The sequence below is a fragment of the Penicillium solitum genome, assembly GCF_028829755.1.
Source record: "Penicillium solitum strain IBT 25940 chromosome Unknown utg000001l_segment0_segment0, whole genome shotgun sequence".
Lineage (NCBI taxonomy): Eukaryota > Fungi > Ascomycota > Eurotiomycetes > Eurotiales > Aspergillaceae > Penicillium > Penicillium solitum.
In genome coordinates, this window is record NW_027072121.1 from 8,380,487 (window position 1) to 8,402,342 (window position 21,856).

The 21,856-nt window shown below is 51.2% G+C and overlaps 10 protein-coding genes across 10 annotated transcripts; 6 read left to right on the top strand and 4 right to left on the bottom strand.

The window, feature by feature from the left end:
* Window positions 1–251: 251 nt before the first annotated feature.
* N7455_003238 (clathrin-mediated endocytosis regulator UBX3) lies at window positions 252–1,881 on the top strand (the record flags this gene model as incomplete). Its single annotated transcript, XM_040960930.2, has 2 exons — window positions 252–386; window positions 451–1,881. The coding sequence occupies 2 exons, from the start codon at window positions 252–254 to the stop codon at window positions 1,879–1,881; spliced, it is 1,566 nt and encodes a 521-aa protein (XP_040808626.2).
* A 1,380-nt stretch (window positions 1,882–3,261) lies between these two features.
* Window positions 3,262–7,785, top strand: N7455_003239 (pleiotropic drug resistance family ABC transporter; the record flags this gene model as incomplete). The annotated part of the gene is made up of 1 exon (XM_040960891.2): window positions 3,262–7,785. One exon carries the CDS (start codon window positions 3,262–3,264, stop codon window positions 7,783–7,785), a length of 4,524 nt encoding a protein of 1,507 aa, XP_040808674.2.
* Window positions 7,786–8,303: 518 nt separating this feature from the next.
* N7455_003240 (ferric reductase family protein) lies at window positions 8,304–10,163 on the bottom strand (the record flags this gene model as incomplete). The annotated part of the gene is made up of 1 exon (XM_040960903.2): window positions 8,304–10,163. The coding sequence occupies one exon, from the start codon at window positions 10,161–10,163 to the stop codon at window positions 8,304–8,306; it is 1,860 nt and encodes a 619-aa protein (XP_040808625.2).
* Window positions 10,164–10,988: 825 nt separating this feature from the next.
* N7455_003241 (uncharacterized protein) lies at window positions 10,989–11,186 on the bottom strand (the record flags this gene model as incomplete). The annotated part of the gene is made up of 1 exon (XM_065604452.1): window positions 10,989–11,186. One exon carries the CDS (start codon window positions 11,184–11,186, stop codon window positions 10,989–10,991), a length of 198 nt encoding a protein of 65 aa, XP_065462943.1.
* A 304-nt stretch (window positions 11,187–11,490) lies between these two features.
* Window positions 11,491–12,425, bottom strand: N7455_003242 (putative 2-deoxy-D-gluconate 3-dehydrogenase; the record flags this gene model as incomplete). Its single annotated transcript, XM_040960942.2, has 3 exons — window positions 11,491–11,940; window positions 12,025–12,240; window positions 12,297–12,425. The coding sequence occupies 3 exons, from the start codon at window positions 12,423–12,425 to the stop codon at window positions 11,491–11,493; spliced, it is 795 nt and encodes a 264-aa protein (XP_040808653.2).
* A 565-nt stretch (window positions 12,426–12,990) lies between these two features.
* Window positions 12,991–15,431, top strand: N7455_003243 (uncharacterized protein; the record flags this gene model as incomplete). Its single annotated transcript, XM_040960921.2, has 5 exons — window positions 12,991–13,088; window positions 13,196–14,493; window positions 14,555–14,840; window positions 14,896–14,929; window positions 14,985–15,431. The coding sequence occupies 5 exons, from the start codon at window positions 12,991–12,993 to the stop codon at window positions 15,429–15,431; spliced, it is 2,163 nt and encodes a 720-aa protein (XP_040808663.1).
* A 233-nt stretch (window positions 15,432–15,664) lies between these two features.
* N7455_003244 (SDR family NAD(P)-dependent oxidoreductase) lies at window positions 15,665–16,539 on the top strand (the record flags this gene model as incomplete). Its single annotated transcript, XM_040960880.2, has 3 exons — window positions 15,665–15,720; window positions 15,787–16,217; window positions 16,268–16,539. 3 exons carry the CDS (start codon window positions 15,665–15,667, stop codon window positions 16,537–16,539), a joined length of 759 nt encoding a protein of 252 aa, XP_040808630.1.
* A 242-nt stretch (window positions 16,540–16,781) lies between these two features.
* N7455_003245 (NAD(P)-dependent alcohol dehydrogenase) lies at window positions 16,782–18,074 on the bottom strand (the record flags this gene model as incomplete). The annotated part of the gene is made up of 2 exons (XM_040960912.2): window positions 16,782–17,954; window positions 18,018–18,074. 2 exons carry the CDS (start codon window positions 18,072–18,074, stop codon window positions 16,782–16,784), a joined length of 1,230 nt encoding a protein of 409 aa, XP_040808670.1.
* Window positions 18,075–18,774: 700 nt separating this feature from the next.
* On the top strand, window positions 18,775–20,095 carry N7455_003246 (D-mandelate dehydrogenase-like dehydrogenase; the record flags this gene model as incomplete). The annotated part of the gene is made up of 6 exons (XM_040960881.2): window positions 18,775–18,861; window positions 18,916–19,014; window positions 19,068–19,299; window positions 19,371–19,480; window positions 19,533–19,814; window positions 19,889–20,095. 6 exons carry the CDS (start codon window positions 18,775–18,777, stop codon window positions 20,093–20,095), a joined length of 1,017 nt encoding a protein of 338 aa, XP_040808680.2.
* Window positions 20,096–20,300: 205 nt separating this feature from the next.
* Window positions 20,301–21,497, top strand: rpl17 (60S ribosomal protein uL22; the record flags this gene model as incomplete). The annotated part of the gene is made up of 5 exons (XM_040960925.1): window positions 20,301–20,309; window positions 20,367–20,456; window positions 20,627–20,840; window positions 21,093–21,280; window positions 21,348–21,497. 5 exons carry the CDS (start codon window positions 20,301–20,303, stop codon window positions 21,495–21,497), a joined length of 651 nt encoding a protein of 216 aa, XP_040808683.1.
* Between the last annotated feature and the right edge of the window lie 359 nt (window positions 21,498–21,856).

Sequence of the window (21,856 nt, forward strand, 5' to 3'; positions counted from 1 at the left end):
GCGGGGCGAGAAACGAACTCGAGTGAAGGGGGATACGCACGGACCAGGCGGTCAGAACATCAATGAGAGCTTCGTCTTGAGGCCACTTAGAGCTTCGACGTCACGTCGTTCTTACCATCTATATAGTGGACTTTGTGCACGTGCTCAATGACCATTCCCAAGTGATATTCCTCTTCATGGGTGTTCTTTTCTATCTCTTTTGATACTGCCCAAATCCCTAATTTTATGGCTTACGGCCCTTCTATGACAAAATGTCACAACCGGAGGTTGACCTGGACCAGCTTTCCGATAGCGAGAAGTCTACGCTAGAAATGTACATGGCTGTTACTAGTCAGGAACCCTCAGAGGCAATTCCGTTACTACGCCGGTCGCAATGGAATTTGCAGGTTGGTCTATCTTCCCCGACTTCTAGCGGAGCGTACGAGAGTCTAATTGATCCCCGCATGATAGATTGCCATATCCAAGTTCTTTGATGGCGAAGGCCCGGATCCCCTTGAAGAAGCTCGCGCTGCCATGGATCGTCCGCCTCCACCCCAGCCCAACCGCCGAACCCAGAATCTAATGACCGAGGATTTAACCGAACACTTGTCGCAAGTTACCCGTGCCACAGCTACAGATCTGGCTCCACGAGTTGACACACAACCAGGAGACCAGCCAATCTACCGGCCTCCATTCATCCTTAGTCTACTTCTCACTCCATTTAATTTGGTGTATCGACTCCTCTGCAGTTCATTCCGCCTCTTTGGTGTCCTCTTCCCTTTCTTGCCACGCTTGTTTAACAGGACGGCAAACCCCGCGCTGCAAGGCGCTCGCCGGAATACCACTGGGCGTCGATCCCTCGGCCCTAAGGATACTGCGGCTCGCTTTATCCGCGAGTTTGAAGAAGAATATGAATCTAACCCGATTCCGTTCCTGGAGAACGGATACAACATGGCGCTGGAGAAAGCCCATCGTGACTTGAAGTGCCTTGTGGTCATTCTCTTATCTCCAGAACACGACGATACGGACAGCTGGGTCCGTGATACCCTGCTGGCACCTGAGGTTGTGGAATTCATCAACGACCCCCAGAACAACCTCCTGGTGTGGGGCGGCAACGTGCAAGATTCCGAAGCATACCAAGTCGCCAACTCATTGAAATGCACCAAATTCCCCTTTGCAGCGGTCATCGTCCATACCCCGAATGTTTCATCGACCGCCATGTCTGTTGTGGGACGGATCGCAGGTCTCACTACACCATCCGAGGTCGTGAACAAGCTCCGGACAGTCGTAACATCTAATAGTGAGCCTCTGGACCGACTCCGATCTTCCCGCGCCGAGCAGCAAGCCTCGCGCAGCCTCCGCGAAGAGCAAGACACAGCCTACGAGCGGTCGCTGGCGATCGACCGTGAACGGGCGCGCCAGCGCCGGGAAGCGGAGATGGCAGCCCAACGTGAAGAACAGGAAGCCGCTGGCCGACAGGCGGCTGAGGAGCAGCGACGCCGCAATCTCGCCCAGTGGAAGCTTTGGCGCGGGCAATCGCTTAGCGCGGAGCCCGGGCCAGATGTCAAGGATGCCGTCCGTATTAGCGTGCGGCTCCCGTCCGGCGAGCGTATCATGCGCAAGTTTGCACCCGATGTAGATATTGAAGAGATCTACGCTGTTGTTGAGTGCTACGAGACCTTACAGGATCAGGATACAGAGCATCCCGTGGCGAGTGTACCCGAGGGGTTTGTGCACCAATACGGATTTCGACTGGTCTCACCAATGCCTCGGGTGGTGTATGCCGTTGATGAGGGAGGGTCAATCAAAGAGAAGATTGGACGTGGCGGCAATCTGTTGGTGGAACTGATCGATGAGGAAGATGATGCAGATGATGACGAGGCTGTGACCGACATGTCTTGAATATGACTGATCTCTATGATTCAAAAGTTGCCTTTGTGGATTCCTTGGAAGACCCCGGCTGCCACACCGCTCTGTTGCTTTTTACAATATCCAATGTACAATGTAGATTACTATGATTCGATATTTTACTTTTTATTTTCCCCTGCGGCGTGGCCGACTTGGATATCTCGTCAGATTTTGAAAGTGTCTGCTTACCCGAACGAGCATACTCCGTATTTGGCATGGCGTACAAGTCATTGCAGCCTGGCGACTTTCTGGCTAGGCTGGTCCGAAGAACCAATAGTCCATGGGGCTACATAGTATCAGCCCCATGCAAGGGGGGGTCTGTGTGCACGTATCTGACAGTGCCACATTCGTGAGATTTCCCGAGGAATTTTAATATTGGAGACTCTTTGACTCGTATGAAATAGTCCGGATTTGGTCCGCTCATACGACCTCTAGTTTGGGGTTAGGAGGAGTCCTAGGTATATTTATGTACAACATATGTTGTAGGTACAAGGAGTTAGGGGGGCGGAGATAAGATGCCAACATTGGAAAAGTCACTCGCGGTTTAGCGTCAAAGATCCATGGATCCCTGAATCTATGGATCTATCGAGGTCCGGTCCCCCAGGAATAGCTGAGTCATCTCGGATGCATCGTGCCCGGACATCCGAGCCCTATATGAAACGGATCGTGGTGGTCCCGGGCTGACTTGTCTGGAACCTTACTTAACCACCTTGGTACCCGTGGACACGTGTTGCATGTATGAATAACATGGCAGGTACATCAATCTAACCTGACACTTATCCCTTTCTTGGCTGTCATATTGAAGTATCAGGTACACCTACATAGTATAGAATTATCTACATCGTACATCGCATTCGTGTTCGCTCTTGCTTTTCCGAGTACGGGGTACTTCGTACACCAGTAAGATCCAAGGGAAAAAGGTGGCCATTGTTACCCTAATATAGTCATGTTATTTCTTGGCAGTAAGCCACCCAAGGCTAGAGTCTTTGAAAAATCCGAAACGAAAATTGACCATATTGAAATCTCCCGGAAACTCATTAGCTCCGCCCCCGGTCTGTTTCAACGGGAGTCCCCGTTTTTTTATTTTCTTTCCGGGCAAAGGATACAACCTTTCCGGGTCCCGATCTCCAGATTCTCTTGAACTCTTTTTTTTTTTGGGCTTTTGCTTTTTTCTTTCATATTCGTACCTACTTAATTCAAATTCCTCGCTCATTACCTTGTCTCCGTTTCGTTACTCGAACCCTAATTTTTGTACAATCTTCATATCCATCCCGTTGATGGTCATACCCCCTATTCATCTTTTTTAGGGACATAACCCCACTTAATCAGTCCCATCTTCTATCAATTCGACAGTGACCGTGCTGAAAGGTCATCATGTCGCTCCTAGGGACATTGAACTCCAGCATTGGCGGCAACCAAGACCAGGACGCCCATGCTGCCAACCTGGAAGCTCGTCGCCATGACCCTACCGCTAGCGTGAGCACCGATGACACCGCCAACGAGAAGGGCGAGATTATCAATGAGGAGGACTCCGAGGCCGAGGTCACTCGCTTGGCCCAGCAACTCACCCGCCAGTCAACGCGCTTCTCCGTCTCAACCCAAAATGCGGAGAACCCTTTCATCGAAACCCATGAGGATTCAACTCTCAACCCAGCCAGTGAAAACTTCAAGGCCAAGAATTGGATGAAGAACCTGCTTGCTATCCAATCCCGCGACCCAGAACGATACCCCAAGCGTCAGGCTGGCCTGTCATTCAAAAACCTCAGCGTGCACGGATTCGGCAGTCCCACGGATTACCAGAAGGATGTCGCCAACTCCGTTCTGCAAATCGGTGCCTTGTTCCGTTCGATGATCGGCACTGGCAAGCAGAAGATCCAGATTCTACGCGACTTCGATGGTCTCGTCAAGAGCGGCGAGATGCTGGTCGTTCTCGGCCGTCCTGGATCTGGCTGTTCGACTTTCCTGAAGACCATTGCAGGAGATATGAACGGTATCTTCAAGGATGCCAACTCTCAGCTGAACTACCAAGGAATTTCTGATAAGCAGATGCGCCACCAGTTCCGCGGTGAGGCCATCTACACTGCCGAAACCGATGTGCATTTCCCTCAGCTTTCTGTGGGAAACACTTTGAAATTTGCTGCTCTGGCTCGTGCCCCGCGCAACCGTTTGCCGGGCGTCAGTCGGGAACAGTACGCAGAGCACATGCGTGACGTCGTGATGGCCATGCTTGGTCTTTCACACACTATCAACACCCAGGTCGGTAACGATTTCATCCGTGGTGTCTCCGGTGGTGAACGGAAGCGTGTCAGTATCGCCGAGGCCACCCTCTGCGGTAGCCCTCTCCAATGCTGGGATAACAGTACCCGTGGTCTGGACAGTGCCAATGCCTTAGAGTTCTGTAAGACATTGAACCTGATGTCCAAGTACTCGGGCACCACCTGTGCGGTCGCTATCTACCAGGCATCCCAGAGTGCCTACGATGTCTTCGACAAGGTGACTGTGCTGTACGAGGGCCGACAGATCTACTTCGGCCGCACCACCGAGGCCAAGGAATTCTTCACCAACATGGGCTTCAAATGTCCTGATCGCCAGACTACCGCCGATTTCCTGACCTCTCTTACTAGCCCCGCCGAGCGAATTGTTAAGCCTGGCTTTGAGAATATGGTTCCCCGAACCCCCGACGAGTTCGCCACTGCCTGGAAAAACAGTGCTGCGTACAAAGAGCTTCAGAAAGAGATTGCCGACTACGACGCGCAGTACCCTATAGGTGGCGAGTCGCTCCAGAAGTTCATCGAATCTCGCAAGGCTATGCAATCGCAGGGTCAGCGTGTCAAGTCGCCCTACACCTTATCTGTCACCGAGCAGGTCCAAATCTGTGTGACACGTGGTTTCCAGCGTTTGAAGGGTGACTATAGTTTGACTATATCCGCCTTGATTGGAAACACGATTATGGCATTGATTATCGGTTCGGTTTTCTTCCAGTTGCCCGACGACGTGTCTAGTTTCTACTCTCGTGGTGCCCTCCTCTTCTTTGCTGTTCTACTCAACTCCTTCTCCAGTGCTCTGGAGATTCTGACTCTTTACGCGCAACGTCCTATTGTCGAGAAGCAAGCTCGCTACGCTATGTACCATCCGTTTGCCGAAGCAATCTCGTCGATGCTGTGTGATATGCCGTATAAGATACTCAACGCTATCACTTTCAACATCACGCTTTACTTCATGACTGGTCTTCGCCAAACCGCCGGCGCCTTCTTCACCTTCCTACTCTTCTCTTTCGTGACTACTATGACCATGTCCATGGTGTTCCGTACTATTGCTTCTTACTCGCGTACTCTGTCTCAGGCTCTGGTGCCCGCCGCTATCCTGATTCTGGGTCTGGTTATCTACACTGGATTCACCATCCCAACCCGCAACATGCTTGGCTGGTCTCGCTGGATGAACTACATTGACCCAATTGCTTATGGCTTCGAAACCTTGATTGTGAACGAATTCCACGGTCGCGACTTCCCCTGCGAAGCAAAATCTTTCATTCCGAAGGGAAATTCCTACGCGGATGTCGGCCTGTCAAACAAGATCTGCTCGGTGAAAGGAGCTGTGGCCGGCCAGGACGTTGTCAGCGGCGAGGCCTACTACACTGCAAGCTTCCAGTACTCCAACAGCCATAGATGGAGGAACCTGGGAATCATGATCGGGTTTATGGTCTTCTTCATGGCCACCTACCTCATCGGTACCGAGTACATCTCCGAGTCCAAGTCCAAGGGCGAGGTTCTGCTTTTCCGTCGCGGCCACGCCCCCAAGCGCTCTGGCAACTCCGAGGATGATGTCGAGCAGACACACGCCGTGTCCTCTGCCGAGAAGAAGGATGGCGCTAGCTCCGATGGCGAAGGAACCTCTGCTGCAATTCAGAGACAAACCGCTATCTTCCAGTGGCAAGACGTGTGTTACGATATTAACATCAAGAAGGAAGAACGTCGCATTCTCGACCACGTCGACGGCTGGGTTAAGCCGGGTACCTGCACTGCTCTTATGGGTGTTTCCGGAGCTGGTAAGACCACTCTTCTGGATGTCCTTGCCACGCGCGTGACAATGGGTGTTGTGTCCGGTGAGATGTTGGTTGATGGTCGTCCTCGCGACCAGTCTTTCCAGCGTAAGACCGGCTACGTTCAGCAACAGGATCTGCATCTCCACACTACTACGGTCCGGGAGGCTCTCCGCTTCAGCGCTATTCTTCGCCAGCCCCGTCACGTTTCTCGTCAGGAGAAACTCGACTACGTCGAGGAAGTTATCAAGCTTCTTGAAATGGAACACTATGCGGATGCCGTCGTCGGTGTCCCCGGCGAAGGTCTTAACGTCGAACAGCGTAAGCGTCTTACTATTGGTGTCGAACTGGCTGCTAAGCCACAGCTGCTTTTGTTCCTGGACGAGCCCACTTCGGGTCTTGACAGTCAAACATCTTGGTCTATCTTGGATCTTATTGATACCTTGACCAAACACGGTCAGGCTATTCTCTGCACTATTCACCAGCCCTCTGCTATGCTCTTCCAGCGGTTCGATCGTCTCCTGTTCCTCGCCAAGGGTGGTAGGACTGTGTATTTCGGAGAGATCGGCGAACAGTCTTCCACGCTTTCCAGCTACTTTGAACGAAACGGTGCTCCCAAGCTATCTCCCGAGGCCAACCCTGCCGAGTGGATGCTTGAGGTCATTGGAGCTGCTCCCGGAACCCATAGTGAGATCGACTGGCCTGCTGTGTGGCGCGACAGCCCTGAGCGCAAGGAAGTCCACAACCACCTCGCCGAGCTTAAGAATAACCTCTCTCTGAAACCCGTTGCCACAACCGACAACGACCCAACCGGCTTTAACGAATTCGCCGCGCCGTTCACCGTCCAACTCTATGAATGTCTCGTCCGCGTGTTCAGTCAATACTGGCGCACCCCAGTCTACATCTACTCCAAGGTTGCGCTCTGCACCTTGACAGCTCTCTACGTCGGTTTCTCCTTCTTCCACGCTCAGAACAGTATCCAAGGACTCCAGAACCAAATGTTCAGTGTCTTCATGTTGATGACGGTCTTCGGTAACTTGGTGCAGCAAATCATGCCTCACTTCGTCACCCAGCGCTCCCTCTACGAAGTCCGCGAACGCCCCTCCAAATCATACTCCTGGCAAGCCTTCATGTCGGCAAACATCATTGTCGAACTCCCATGGAACGCCCTCATGTCCGTCCTAATCTTCGTCTGCTGGTACTACCCCATCGGACTCCAACGCAACACCAGTCCCGAGGACCTCCACGAGCGCGGTGCCCTGATGTGGCTCCTCATCCTAACCTTCATGATCTTCACCTGCACCTTCGCGCATATGATGATTGCCGGCATCGAGCTCGCCGAAACAGGAGGCAATCTCGCCAATCTGCTCTTCTCCCTCTGTCTGGTCTTCTGTGGTGTCCTCGCCACCCCAGCCGACATGCCCGGCTTCTGGATCTTCATGTACCGCGTCTCGCCATTTACATACCTAGTCTCTGCAATGTTGTCGACCGGCACATCCGGCACGAACGTATACTGCGAGGGAATCGAGTTGCTCAAGTTCAATCCCACTGCTGGAAAGACCTGTTTCGAGTACATGGATACCTACATCAACGGACAATATTACCCCAACGGAACAGTGATCTCTGACCCTTTTGGTGGCTACCTCGTGAATGGAAACGCCACTAGCAACTGCTCGTTCTGCAGCATCGATAAGACTGATACTTTCCTCGCGGGCGTGCTGAGTTTCTACAGCGACGCGTGGCGTAACTTCGGTATCATGTGGGCGTTCATCATCTTCAACATCGCTGCTGCTGTGGGTATCTACTGGCTTGCTCGTGTGCCCAAGGGAACGCGCAGCAAGAAGACTAAGAATGCTTGATTCTTTTATGATTTCGTGAATTTCTTTTTATTTCTTTATTTTTTTTTATTATGAACAGGCTTCTGGTGGCTATTGTTTCCCCCCCCCCCCCCCAAAACACCTGCATTCGACCGCCATATCTAATTCCCCCACTCTTGCTGCACAGTTGCTCATTCTATTGTTTACATATTACATGGTCTTGCAGATGGGGATTCCCTAGATAATACATAAATTAGCCTAAAACATCTCGTTCAATTACATGTCTATTACATTTCTCGAATATCTCTTACACAGTAAATCCCCTTCCAATATTCTCAATAAGACCTTTTCAATTGTATACAGCCAAAGTCTAAAGATTATGATATAGTGTATACAGTTAGACATTAAGCAAAGTTATATGCACGAGTCGCCAACCGCAAAGCACGGCGCAAAAAACAAGGATTTGCATTAAACAAAATAACAAGAAGGAAAAAAAAAAGCCCCATAGGGCGAAAACAGCTCAAAAGCATATGAACAAGTCACAAGCGACAAACGACACATCACCACGTGAAAGCCTCCTCCGCAAAATCTATAACAGCCCCCTTCCCAATCCTCTTCCTAGCCGCAGACCTAACCTCATCGGCAAAGGCCCCAGGCCCACAAACACTAACGAGCGTGGCCCCGACGCGTCCAGGCAAAATCTCATCAAGAACAACATCAGGTCTACACCTCCCGGAATGCATAAGCACTGTCGCAGAAGGACTAACGATATCGGCCGCGCGACGCGGCTTCGACACGAAAAGCTTCACAACGAGGATATCCCGTCGATTCGGCAGTCGCAGGATCTGGTCCATGTAGCTACTTACCCAGGTGAGGTGGTCTGTGGATCTGACAGACCAGATCAGGTAGACTTTGCGTGTTGCGGCGGTATTCTGCGCGGCGGCTGTCACGAGTGCGCGGGTGTATAGTAGGTGGTGGGTTATTCCTGCGCCAGCGCTGAAGAGGACTGTTGTGCCGTAGCTTGCGGGGTTTGTTGGGTGTGAGCCGTAGGGGCCTTCGATGAAGCCTGATAATGTGAGGGTTTTTGAGGGGGATGCGTTGGCGAGATTGTACAGGCGACGGGTCATTCCCTTTTGGGCGCCGATGATGAGGGAGACTTGAGTTGCTGGTTTTGTGGGTTTGGCGGGGAGGTTGGATTGTTTTTCGACGTCGGTGTAGCATTTGCTCTGGGTTGAGGGTTGGGGAGGGGAGGGGATGAATGCTGCTGTGCTGCTGGTGCTGGGTTCGGCCCAGGCGATTGAGAATGGGTGCGACATCCACCATGAGATGCTGGGGATGTAGGCGAAGACGTGGCAGCCTGGTTCGATGTGGACGAGTTTTGGTAGGTGAAAGGTTACGCGGCAGGCTTCGCCTGGCAGGGCCTCGACGACCATTTTTGTTGTGCCGGAGGTTGAGATGTTCAGGTGGATGAGACGGAAGAGGCGGGCGAGTCGGTCGCCGATCCAGATAGAGGCGATCGTTCGAGCCCAGCTTTGCTGCGGGAGATTGTCGATCTGCAGGTGTAGGTAGACGCCGAGGAAGGCGAGTACTGCGGCGAGCTGGTGCAGATGTAGGAAGGTCTCGTAGAAGGCGTGACGGATGGGTGAGGGGGAGTGTAGGCAGAGGAAAACCAGGGCGGCTGTGCCTACCAGGCCCCAGAGGAAGAAGGGGGTGTCACGCACACGGGTGAGCATGCGGGCGAAGTCTTCCTCGTCGACGGCGTTCACGGCCCATGCCGCAGTGTGTGCAACTGACTCGAGGACCACGATGCGGCCGAGCCAGCGGTGGAGGAGGTTGTATGTGTCGAAGCTGATGTGGAGAATCGTGATCAAGGGGTTGTTTCGGCCAGCGAGGAGGAAGAGCGGGACCATGTTGATGACGGCTAGCGTCCCCGATCGGCCCCGCAGCTCGGCCATCAGGGCTGCCTTGCTGTTGACGCTATAGTCCAGGACGATGCAGTATGCGACTTGGCTGGCGAAGTATAGTGCAACCAGGATCGTCTGTAGTCGGGAGGGTAAGGTGCCGACGTTGACAGCGGAAGAGAGCTGTAATTCTCGGTTGTGTCTCTTCCTTCCTAATGGAGCGTAGAGGATGTATTTCTTGATGTTGGACCACCATGCTGATTGTTCCTGGGCCCAAAAGCCCTGCTGGCGCTTGTCTGCGCTAGATGCGGTGATTTGGCGTAGATAGGCATGGCTGATCTGGGCAACCCGGCTACAGAACAATACAACTGCCACGGCGCTCAGGGAAACGTAAATGGCCCGAGTGAAGATCACATCGCGGGGAACATCCACCCCACCCAACCCTCTTGAGTACTCGTATATGTATGTGGCATTTGAGCCATACCCTCGTGCCGCGATATGCGGATGGGTTGCTGCCATTGAACGGGCGCAGATATTGAAGAAAGAAAGAAAGATGTTGCAGTTGGGGCAATAAGCATGCAAGGCTGTGCTTTCGACGTTTGCACAACCCCCTAGTCGAGATAGCAATCTGGAATGTGTTTCAAGCTGCTCAACAGCTGAGATCAAAAAATATGAAGATTTGCGAGTCGACTGGATGTGGGCGTTTGCGGGGGAATCGAAGTCGAAGACGGTGGATAGATCAGATAGATCAGATGAGATGGGTTATAAACAGGGTTGGCGAAAGTGAGTCGATATAGATAGCGACCTTCTTTGATTGTATCACACAAAGACAATGTCTTATAATAGGAACATTGTGGCTGATTCGTTTGGAAGTTGACAATGAACAATGCGGATTGTTTCAATGTGAATGTCTAGGTTGAAGTCAACAAAGCGACCCAAAATAACCCCGAACTTTGGAATTCGAGAGAAATTAGCACGTCACCAAGAATCGGATTTTGGTAGGGACTCACTCTCAAAAGGCGTCTGGAATGTCAGCAAGGGGGGGCACGTTTTTTTATCTTTTAAAGAATGAAATCGGACAATATAGAGGTAGTCCGGGCCGGAAGATATTGAGTCCAGTAAATCCAAGTTTGATAAAGAGTGTAATTCAACAATCGAAACCTGTCGACTGTCTACAAAGCCAAGAGAATGGAAAAAAATGGAAGAAATGGAAGAAATGGAAAAGAAAGAAAGCTCGGCCCTGATGAGGGACCCTGAAGGAGTTTTGACGGGAAAAAAGAAAGCATCGATAGATGTTTTCCGCCTAAAGCCCCTGTATGGTCTGATAGCATGTGTTCACGGCGTTTAAATGAACGACAGACCTATCGGGATAACTCCTTTGGTGACACTAAAGACGCCAGTGTTTCCAACAAGACTAGTCTCCCCCTTTCGATGGTGTGTTTTGCTGATGATTTGCTGATGATCCTTGCCGATCCAGGTTCGACTCTGGGCGCCACTCTGGGCGTGGCGCCTTTGAATAAGGGCCTGTGTACTCTGAGACATTATTAATTATAGAGATGTCCAAATTCACCGGTGAGTACCCGGAAAGCCCTAAACATGTGTAGTTCGTCAAGCCGGTGTTTTATTGTAAGACAGTGGCTTTGTCGGGGTTTCATCTCAGCCCTGGGGTCTTGCGCACTGACCACTCCTCAACTACAAAGTACAAACACCAAGTACTCCGTCCTCCGTACACACATCAGGCAATAACTTGACAATAACCTGATAATAAACCAAGATATAAGATTCTTATGTTCAATTCATGTCCAATTCATTCCAAATAATATACGTTATATACATTTTGTAACATTTACCGTCCCATCCATCCACCATCAACTGTGAGGACCTCGCCAGATACATAGCTGCTAGCCTGACTAGCCAAATACACCACGGCACCCTTGAAATCTTCGGGCTTTCCCCATCGGCCAGCAGGGATGCGTGCCATGATACCGGCGTTACGGTCGGCATCCGCGATAAGGGCTGTGTTCATATCGGTCGCAATATAACCAGGAGCAATAGCGTTGACATTGATTCCCTTGGCGAGCCAGTCATTGGAGAGTGCCTTGGTCAACTGCCCAATGCCACCCTTGGATGCCGCATAGGCGGGGACCGTAATTCCACCTTGGAAGGTGAGCAGAGATGCCACATTAATGATGGAGCCACGACGACCCTGTGGGAATTCCGAGGCATCGCGCGCCAGTAGATATGCGGCAAATTCTCGGCATAGGATAAAGACGGAGGATAGATTGATTTCCAAGACCTAAATATCATTTGACGAATAAGACATGGTGTTTCAAGGGGCGGATTTATATTGCGGGCTTATATCGGGGGGGTCTCGACTCACCTCATCCCAGTCCTCATCTGGGAATTTTTCGGCCGGGTGTCGCCGCTGGATTCCGGCGCAGTTCACCAGAATCTCGGGCTTGAGTCCTTGGCTGATCAATGCGGGAATGATGCCTTTGACGGCTTGGCGATCCCCAAGCTCGGCGACATGAATCCATGCTTTACGTCCCAGGCGATTAATGATCTCGTCCTTGGTTGATGTGTTGGTGGTGTCTCTCTGTTAAGATGTTAATCGGTGCTCTCTCTAACTCTTTCCATGCGCATGATTCTCACCTGAATCAAGATAATATCGGCGCCGGCCTCAGCTAGGGCAAAAGCCATAGCTTGGCCAATACCTCGTGTTCCACCGGTGACGAGGGCGGTTTTCCCGCTTAGGGAGAAGAGGGACATGACATCTGCCATTGTGAATATGAATATGAATATGAATATGAAGATCAAAATGTAAAGGACTCCGAACTAAAAAAGAATCAAAAGCAACAGGGAGGAGCTCCAAATAAGAGGTACATGTACCAATCAAGACCCGAGGAACGCGGGGTTACTCCGGGCAATTCCTTTAGCCGAAGTCAATAGCCGTCGGCAATTGACGGTAGTAATTTTCCCTATTGACCTTAAAAATGACCGAATGGCCATTACATATTAGTGTAGGGAGAAATGAGACATTTCGAATATTTTATTATTTGATTATTTGTAATATTCAAATTATTATCTTTTTAAAAGGAAGTTTCCATATATTATATATATATATAATATATATACACATATCCCTAGGTACCTAAGTAGTTATAAAGACCAACTGCCGTGAATATTAAATTGACACACAAGGTTTCCATGGGTGTGCACTTTCCCCCACATTGGAGGCGTTGGGGGGCCCCCAGGCCCTGAGCATGGACTCGATGAGTAAGGGCCTGCGGACTTCTATGTGGGGATGCACGACTTTGATTTCATACTCTTCAATGTTCTTGTAGCCATGGACGAAGAATCATCAGAAGCCGCTCGCCGTGATATCGCCAAGCGCGTTTCTCGAGCCTGTTTGCATTGCAGACAGCGCAAGTCTCGATGTGATCTGTAAGACTATCATTTTTTCCCTCGATTCTTCCCGTTTCAGCCACTTCGGCCCTTGCTGTTTTTCCCCCGGATCAGCAATATCTTGGTTCCGCGCTGATCGCATGCAGAGACTCGAACGGTAATCCGGGCAAACCACCATGCCAGCGCTGCGTACGCGAAAATCGTGAATGCATATTAGGCGGCTCAAATCGTGGAGGTCGTCGAATCCGAAAGAATAAAATCAAAAACTTTACACCAGCCAATCAGTCGCCGGGCAAGGATTCAGAAGCATCAAGCCCAACTAACTCGGAGAACCGTAGAGTGCAATCGGCCTCCTATCCCGGCCCGTTGGTCTTCTTGCCACCCAACCCACCAGCACCAGCCTCAGCATCCGTCGAGGAAGATGATACCTCGATATCATCAGTCCCGCGCAATCCATCAGATGCCTGGCAATGCTTGACCGGCATCGCCACAGAAACAGAAGGCACGGGGATAACCCCCGAGGTCCGCAACGACCATATTCGGTCGGAGCCAACAGTGTTCCCAACATACAACAACCTACGCAACGGCGTTGTTTCAGACTTTAACAAACCAACCACGGGCATCAGGGCCTACAGACTCGTTCAGACATGCGCCCTAGACCCGGAAACGGTGTGGCAACTCATCTCCCGCTACGCGGAGAACTTCCACCCGTATCTTCCCCTCGTGCCGAGGAAATATTTTACGCGCACCGCCATAGACGCCTTCGCGGCTAATGAAAAACACCTGCTCACCGCAGTCCTGACCATCGCCTCCAAGGACTTGGTCGACCAGCCCGAGATCCACGAGTACTGCTCCAAGTACATGCACGAGCTGATTTCCGGCATCGCCGCGGGTGCGGAGTGTGATGTTGAAGCAGTCGAAGCGCTTCTGTTACTTGCCGAGTGGGAACCGCAGGGACTGCGACCGCGTATTGAGCGGGTTGGACGCGGAGAGGAAGACCGCGCTGCATGGATGCATGTCGGGCTTGCCCTGCGCTCGGGGTATTTCATCGGCATGGATCGCACTTCTTTCCGTGGGGATCCTTACGGTGATCAAGAGAGTGAGGCTCGTCGGCGGTTGGCCTGGGCGAGCTGCTATGTCTCTGACCGATTGATTTCTGTGCGCATTGGACGTGCTTTCTGGTCTCGTGGCCCCGGGCCCATGACTGGTCTTGTCAGTCAGGATTTTCCGTCGCTGCAGCCGGTTAGCGAGGGCGAAGAGGACTATGCAAAGATCTTTCAGGCTATGCTGGATCTTACGCAGCTTTATGGAAATGTTCACGAGGTTTTGTATTCAGGAATGCGGACTAGTAACCAGATGATGCTGATGGGAGACTATGTAAAATATGTGGATGACTTCCGTCTGGCGATTCTACGGTGGAAGTCACTTTGGGGGTCACTGGATTGTAAGTTGGGTTTTCTCCATTCTTTGGGCTTCTGGGTGTCTTGGTTCTAACATATCAATAGGCTCACCACCTATGCGAGCAATGTTGCAGTTGTCATACGAGTACTTACGTCTGTATACAACTGCTTTCGCATTCCAAGCTGCGATCTCGCAGTCGCTAGTGAAACCGAAAACCGACCTACAAGGCCAACGAGAACACCTAAAATCGACGTTCAAGAACGTCGCTTCAATGCAAGATTCACGGTTCATTTATGAATCTGTTGATGCGGCCAAGTCATACTTGACAATCCTTGTGGATTTAGTAGATCCTGAGAAGCATCTCCATTTCATGCCTCTCCGCTTCTACCTGTAAGTCTTCCTTTCATTGCGTGTTATGTCGACGCAAACAGCTCATGCGATTTAGATATGGCATCTACTCCGCCGTTTTCCTCTACAAGGTACGATCCCTGTTCAAATCCTCCTCTTCTACATATCATCTGACCGATACCATAGGCTCGTTCCTTCGGAATGATGGTCCCATCAGAAGAAGCAAAAGTCCAAGGCCTAGTCATCCGAACCACCGAAGTCCTCAAGCAAGCAAGCGCCGGCAGTGATGATGTCGGGGCGCGCTATGCTCGCCTTCTAGAGCTTCTGTGGAAGCCCAAATCCACGAACCTATCCGAAGAGGCACAGCAAAATAGTGACTTCTCACTGCAAGCAGCCCTTCCGAACCCGGTCGCAGACGCGGGATACATGCACTTTAGTCCTGCCAATGACTTCTCATGGCTGGATTTGGAGGCTGTGGGCGATTATGTATCCGGAGACCAGATTTCTGGTGGCTTGTTGGGACTGGATGCGTTCCAGAATGCATCCGATATGTACCAATCTGGTGAGCCACGCTCGCAGTCTTGGCAGCCATCTACTTGGATGGGGGATATGAGCAGCAGCCTTCTCTTTTAAATTATTGGAAATGGCTTTCCTTATCGCGTGATGCATGTGATACATGTGTGGTACCCCCACGCCCCGATCTGACGGCAAATGACGCGGGGGGGGGGACTGCGGGGGCACCATCGGAGATGGCCCCGAGGGGCAACCGAGGTGTTGCCAGATCAAACTTGGAGATTTGGGAGTTTACTTCTGCACTTTATCGTTGCATATCATCGCACACAGCACATCTCAACTCTTATCGCATCATGTCACTTAACGAGCTCCAGGGTCGACTTGCGCTAATCACCGGTGCATCGGGAGGGTAAGTCATTCCTCAGCTCATGTTACCGCAACACGGAGAATGAATAACTAACAATTTATTGCGTAGAATCGGATCAGCCTGTGCACACCAGCTTGCCCAACATGGAGTCCATCTCGCCCTGACATACGCGACCAACCTGACCGCAATGAACGCGCTGGTGACCGATTTGCAGAACAAATACCCCGATAACAAGCTCCGCATCTCAATCCATAAAGTGGACGTTGGATCCGCTGACGACATCGAGACTATGTTCCAACAAATCGACACCGAACACGGCCACCGACCTGATATCCTGGTCTCAAACGCCGGACACGGGAAACGGATCCCGCAGATCTGGGACTGCTCTCTCGAAGAGTTCGATTATACTTTACATGTCAACCTGCGCGCTTCGTTCATTCTCGTCAAGGGGGTGGTCGAGCATATGAAGAACCAGAATTGGGGGCGCATTGTGTTTATGTCCTCGATTGCTGCGCAAGGCGGAGGAATCAATGGATGTCGTATGTAACTTGTTTCGTTTCTGGAAAACATCAAACTAACTTTCTTTTAGATTACGCTGCCTCGAAAGGTGGTCTGACAGGCATGATGAAAAACCTTTCTACCCGGCTGGCTGAATTCAATATCAGTGTCAACGATGTGGCCCCTGCCATGATTGGTGACACCGGTATGATCCCTAACGCTACCGCTATCCCTGAGGTGGCAGCTGGTATTCCACTCGGTCGCCTCGGGACACCTGAGGAAACGGCCAATGTTGTGACTATGCTTGTGAAAACAGGATACATGACGGGTCAAAGCCTCTTGTTGGGTGGAGGGTTGAAATGAGCAATCCGCCAAATATTAGGAAGAACAGTATAAGAAGGGAAAATATATCTCATTGGCCTTTCGCGCCCTACATGTTATCACTATACTCAACATCTTGATTCAATTTTGTAAATTCAATTTTGTAGTTCATAAATCCTCATACCCCACATATATACATCTGTACCCATCCTTTTGCTCTAATGTCACAATCGGGTATTTTCAAACACAGTTCATCATCATCACCGTCGTCACCATCACCACATTTACAGAGAGCCACTGGCACCCCGGCGGTTCTCAATAATAACCTTCACAACAGGGTTTCCCTCCTCATCAACTCCCTTGCCAGCAAGTGTAAACGCCCGCTCTCCCTCCTCCAACTTGAGCCTGTGAGTAACAACCTTCTCCTCAACACTCTTCACCTTCCCACTGGCCAGCAGCGCAATGGCAGCAGGGTACGCAAACCCATCATACCGGAAGACACCGATGATATCCACCTCACGCAGCGCCGCAGCACCAACAGGCAAAGTCTGAATAGGATTTCCCATTCCAATCTGCACCAGCACACCACCAGGTGCACTAGCATAGATACCAGCCTGAACACAAGCGGGCACACCAGTACAATCATAAACACGAGTGAAGCCATGAACAACAAGTCCATCCTTAGCCCCAACCGCCTCAATCAACTTCGCCGCAACCTTCTGCGCATTCTCCAACGCATAAGCCGTCTGCTCAGCATGCGGCGCATCCTTCGCAGGAGGCGGCGTCTCCGCCCTCGGAATAAGAGCAGTCTTAAGCCCAAGGCCCATATCCTCCGCGATCTTAAGTCTCCGCGCATCAATATCAGCAACAACAATCGCGGAGAAATTCTCACTAGCAGCAAGCGCGCCAGCAAGCAGGAGTCCAATAGCGCCGGCACCGAAAACCAGCGCCGCAGTCTCCTCCCCAGCCTCCCGGTTCTGAGAAACCTCCTCCTTACTAGGCGGGTGTGAGCGGCGCACAGCATGCAAGGTGACAGCAAGCGGCTCGACAAGCGCACCGCCCGCATCGGACACACTATCCGGAAGCAAGTGGCACATATCCGCTGGGTGGTTTGTGCGCTCCATCAGCGTGCCATCGAGGTGGGGGAAGGCCTTGGCCGAGCTGCGGAATTGCATCGCTTTGCAGATGTTGTACCGGCCTTGTTTGCAGAGTGCGCAGGTGCGACATGGGAGTCCGACTTCCAGGGCCACGCGGTCGCCGACTTTTAGGGTTGTTACGCCATTGCCGATGGCTGTTACTGTGCCGGCGGATTCGTGGCCGAGACACATTGGGGCTCGGACGACGAAGTCGCCATTTCGGCCGTGGCTGTAGTAGTGCAGGTCTGAGCCGCAGATTCCGGTTGCGCGGATGGCGACTTGAACTTCTGTTGTTGAGGGGGGTGTAATGGTGCGTTGTTCCTGGTTTCGGTTAGTTTGGGGTCTTGGGCTAGTGTTTTGGGTTTGTATCTGGGGTTTACTTACCAGGCGGAGGTCTTTGGCGCCGTGAAGGACGAGCGCGTTGGTGGTTGTGTCTGCCATGATGTGTATAGTATGGAGAGTAGTAGGTAAGTAGTTTTAGAGAGAATAGAAGAAAGGTTTGAAGTAAGTAAAGTAAAGTAAATAAAAAGCGAAACCCGACCTCTGACGGCATTCCAAGTCGGCCCGTTGATTCCCCCTCAAAAGACACAAAAGACCCCACTCGGCCCTCGTGGGGGGAAGGCTCCGGGCCCGGAGGTGCTCCGCTGTCGGGTTTTGGACAAAATGGGGGATTTCAATACCCGACGTGGGGGTGGTTATTCCTGCATTTGCATTTACTTTGAAGATCAAGAAGTAAAGAAGTATAGAAGTACAAAGTTTAGTTGATAAAATGTAGATACTAGTAGAGATAAGTGTAGAAATGAGTTAATAGAGATATGGGGATTGATGTACAAGTACACGATCTATACAATGTCCAGGGCTATATCCATATCCAAGACACCGTCGGAGGAGCCCCCGTCACGACATGGGGGTTCCGCGATAGCGGGGATCTCCAAGATTATTTTCAAAGAATTTCCTGGACTCTTGGAATTTCTCCTTTCTTTTCATTCTCAAACTTGCTAATTTCTGAATTGTTCGCTTCATTTCTTCAATCCTCTTGCCCTCTTGATATACTCCTATAGAACCATAGATCTATAGAACTCTACAAACGTGAGCAACCCCGCTGACATCATTTGGCGCATCTAACATTTGCAGAAACAAGATGGCAACACAATCAGCTCTCCTCATCGGAGAAATCACGCACGCGCGCAAGGAGTGGGAGAGCATCTCATCTCTGTTGACCTTGAAGGTACGCGATTCCGATTGCGCCGCGATCGAATCCCGCTAAAGCAGACAAAATTAGGAATTCCCCAGCGGAACCAGAGAAGAGTTCATTGAAAACTGCAAGGCTGGCAAGTACGACGATGTAGTCGCTCTCTACCGTTCCAACAACTCCACCAAGGTAAACATTGGCCTGATTGCTTCATTTCGAGTTATCCTGCTGACAGCGCATAGTATACCGGTCCGTTCAATGCAGAGATGCTCGAAGTCCTGCCTAAATCTCTCAAGTACATCTGCCACAACGGCGCAGGATACGACAACATCGATGTTGCCGCCTGCACAAAGAAGAACATCGCTGTGTCCAGCACCCCAGTTGCTGTCAACGATGCGACAGCCGACGTGGGCATTTTCCTGATGATCGGCGCTCTGCGCCAGGCTCATATTCCTATTACTGCTCTTCGGGAAGGTAAGTGGCTCTAAACCATCGCAGAATAATCTCCCTGAGTAACCAGTAACTAACCATAATCCCAATGACAGGAAAGTGGCAAGGCCCAATCACCGCAGGAGGAAAGGAGTACAGAACCACCCTGGGCCACGACCCCAAGAACAAGGTTCTCGGAATTCTGGGCATGGGAGGCATCGGACGGGTGTGTAGCACAGGCAGTAGTCCACCACTAGACTCCAGCTAACCATGAGCAGGAAATGGCAATCCGCGCCAAGGCCTTCGGCATGAAGATTCAGTACCACAACCGATCCCGTCTACCAGCCGATCTGGAAGTCGGCGCGACATACGTCTCATTCGACGAGTTGCTCGCCAGTTCGGACGTGCTCAGCTTGAACTTGGCCTTGAACGCATCTACGCGCCACATCATTGGTGCGACCGAGTTCACTAAGATGAAGGATGGTGTCGTGATCGTTAACACGGCGCGTGGTGCGCTGATTGATGAGAAGGCGTTGGTTGCGGCGCTTGACTCTGGCAAGGTATGTAATGCTTTTAAATCTGCCTTCCATGATGGATATGTGGACAATCCCGGCTGACTGGTGAATGTCTATAGGTGCGCTCTGCTGGTCTGGATGTGTACGAGTGCGAGCCCCAAATTGAGCCCGGCCTTGTCAGCAACCCTAATGTTATGTTGCTGCCCCATATTGGTACTGGAACCTATGAGACTCAGAAGGAGATGGAGATTCTGGTGCTGGATAACCTGCGGTCGGCTGTTGAGAAGGGTGAGCTTATTACACAGGTGCCAGAGCAGAAGAAATAGACAAAATATACAAAATGTAGATATGGATTTATGAAGAATAAAATTGCTTCCGTTCAATCATCAAATATTCAGTATAGTTTCCAAGCGGTGCCCAGGTGTTCACCTTAGTTGATTTAATTAATTGTAAAGGGATTGACACCTGAGATGTGGGGCAGAAACCCAATGACTAAGATCTGACATAACTCAAAGACAGAATCCACCCAAAATGGCTAGCGTTAGGGCTCGCTTAGGGCCAGAGCGCCAAGAGCGAAAAAAACCGCACCAAATCTAGTGGCTCAAGCGAGAGCCGGACGACGACGAAAAGCGACAACAACTCATCACCGAGGACCATCACACCCCCCTCGCCAACTCCTTCAAGATGGTGAGTGCTGCATGTCCCTGTCATCGATAATGACTATTCCGAATCCCATTCTCTACGAAATGCCACCCGTGTGATGCACATTCAATGTCCGATCGCCGGGTCGACTTTCGCTGCCAACATCACCAACATCCAACGACGATCCCATTGCTAACGAGCGATGCTTTACACAGGTCCGTTACGCCGCCCAGGAGATCTCGGAGGCCAAGAGCGCCCGCGCGCGCGGCTCTTACCTCCGTGTCAGCTTCAAGAACACCCGTGAGACCGCCCAGGCCGTCAACGGCATGAAGCTGTCCAAGGCCCTCACTTTCCTCGAGAACGTTACCACCAAGACCATGGCCGTTCCCATGCGCCGCTACGCTGGCTCCACCGGTCGCACTGCTCAGGGTGAGTCGCCCTTTTTTTATATTTCTTGAAGAAAATTCCGGATGAATCGGAGGAATGGATTGTGTGAAAAGACGAACAGCATCGCCAAATATACGACAGCCACTGGATATGCAATGGAAATGACGAGGAAAACTTGAATGGAATGAATGGATGGAATTTCTTGGCTTATTGGCGATGCTGTGGATCTACAATTCGGGAAAAGAAAATTTGTGAATGGAGTCGAACATCGACTGACAATTTTTTCGTTTACAGGCAAGCAGTTCGGTGTCTCCAAGGCCCGCTGGCCCGTCAAGTCCGCTGAGCACATCATTGATCTGCTCAAGAACGCTGAGGCCAACGCCGATGGCAAGGGTCTCGACACCAGCGCCTTGATCATCAAGCGCATCCAGGTCAACCAGGCCCCCAAGGGTCGCCGCCGCACTTACCGTGCTCACGGTCGTGTACGTTTTTAATCCCAAGGTTTACGGTTGGAGTCTTGTATCCGAAAATGCTGACTTTTCTTCCCAGATCAACCCCTACATGACCAACCCCTGCCACATCGAGCTCATCCTCACCGAGGCTGCCGAGGAGGTCAAGAAGGCCACCGAGGACAAGAAGGTCCGTCTCTCTACCCGCCAGCGTGGTACCCAGATCCGCCGTGCTCTCATTGAGGCATAAACGGATTGCCATAAGAAGGTGTGAGGGGACGTGATGTGAAAAGATTTTTGCGGTGGACGGGAAGGATCGGAGTTCTGTGCATCAGCTGTGTATGTTGGAACGGAATCGATACCGGATCATACAAGATTTTAAGGTCATGGCGCCAACACTCGGAGGAGAACCCAATAAAAAGTTTAAACGATATGGCCCAGGGTGATGGAAATAGGATTCTGTACTTCCCGATCCAATCATGATACAAACGTGGTTCTTTCTCCGTGACTCTATCGAGTGTTTTCTCTTTTGATAGAGAGTGTTTCTCCGTTTCTGTCTTGTCTAGCTGCACACCTCTGTCGAGGTTCCGATCTTTCGGTCATATAATA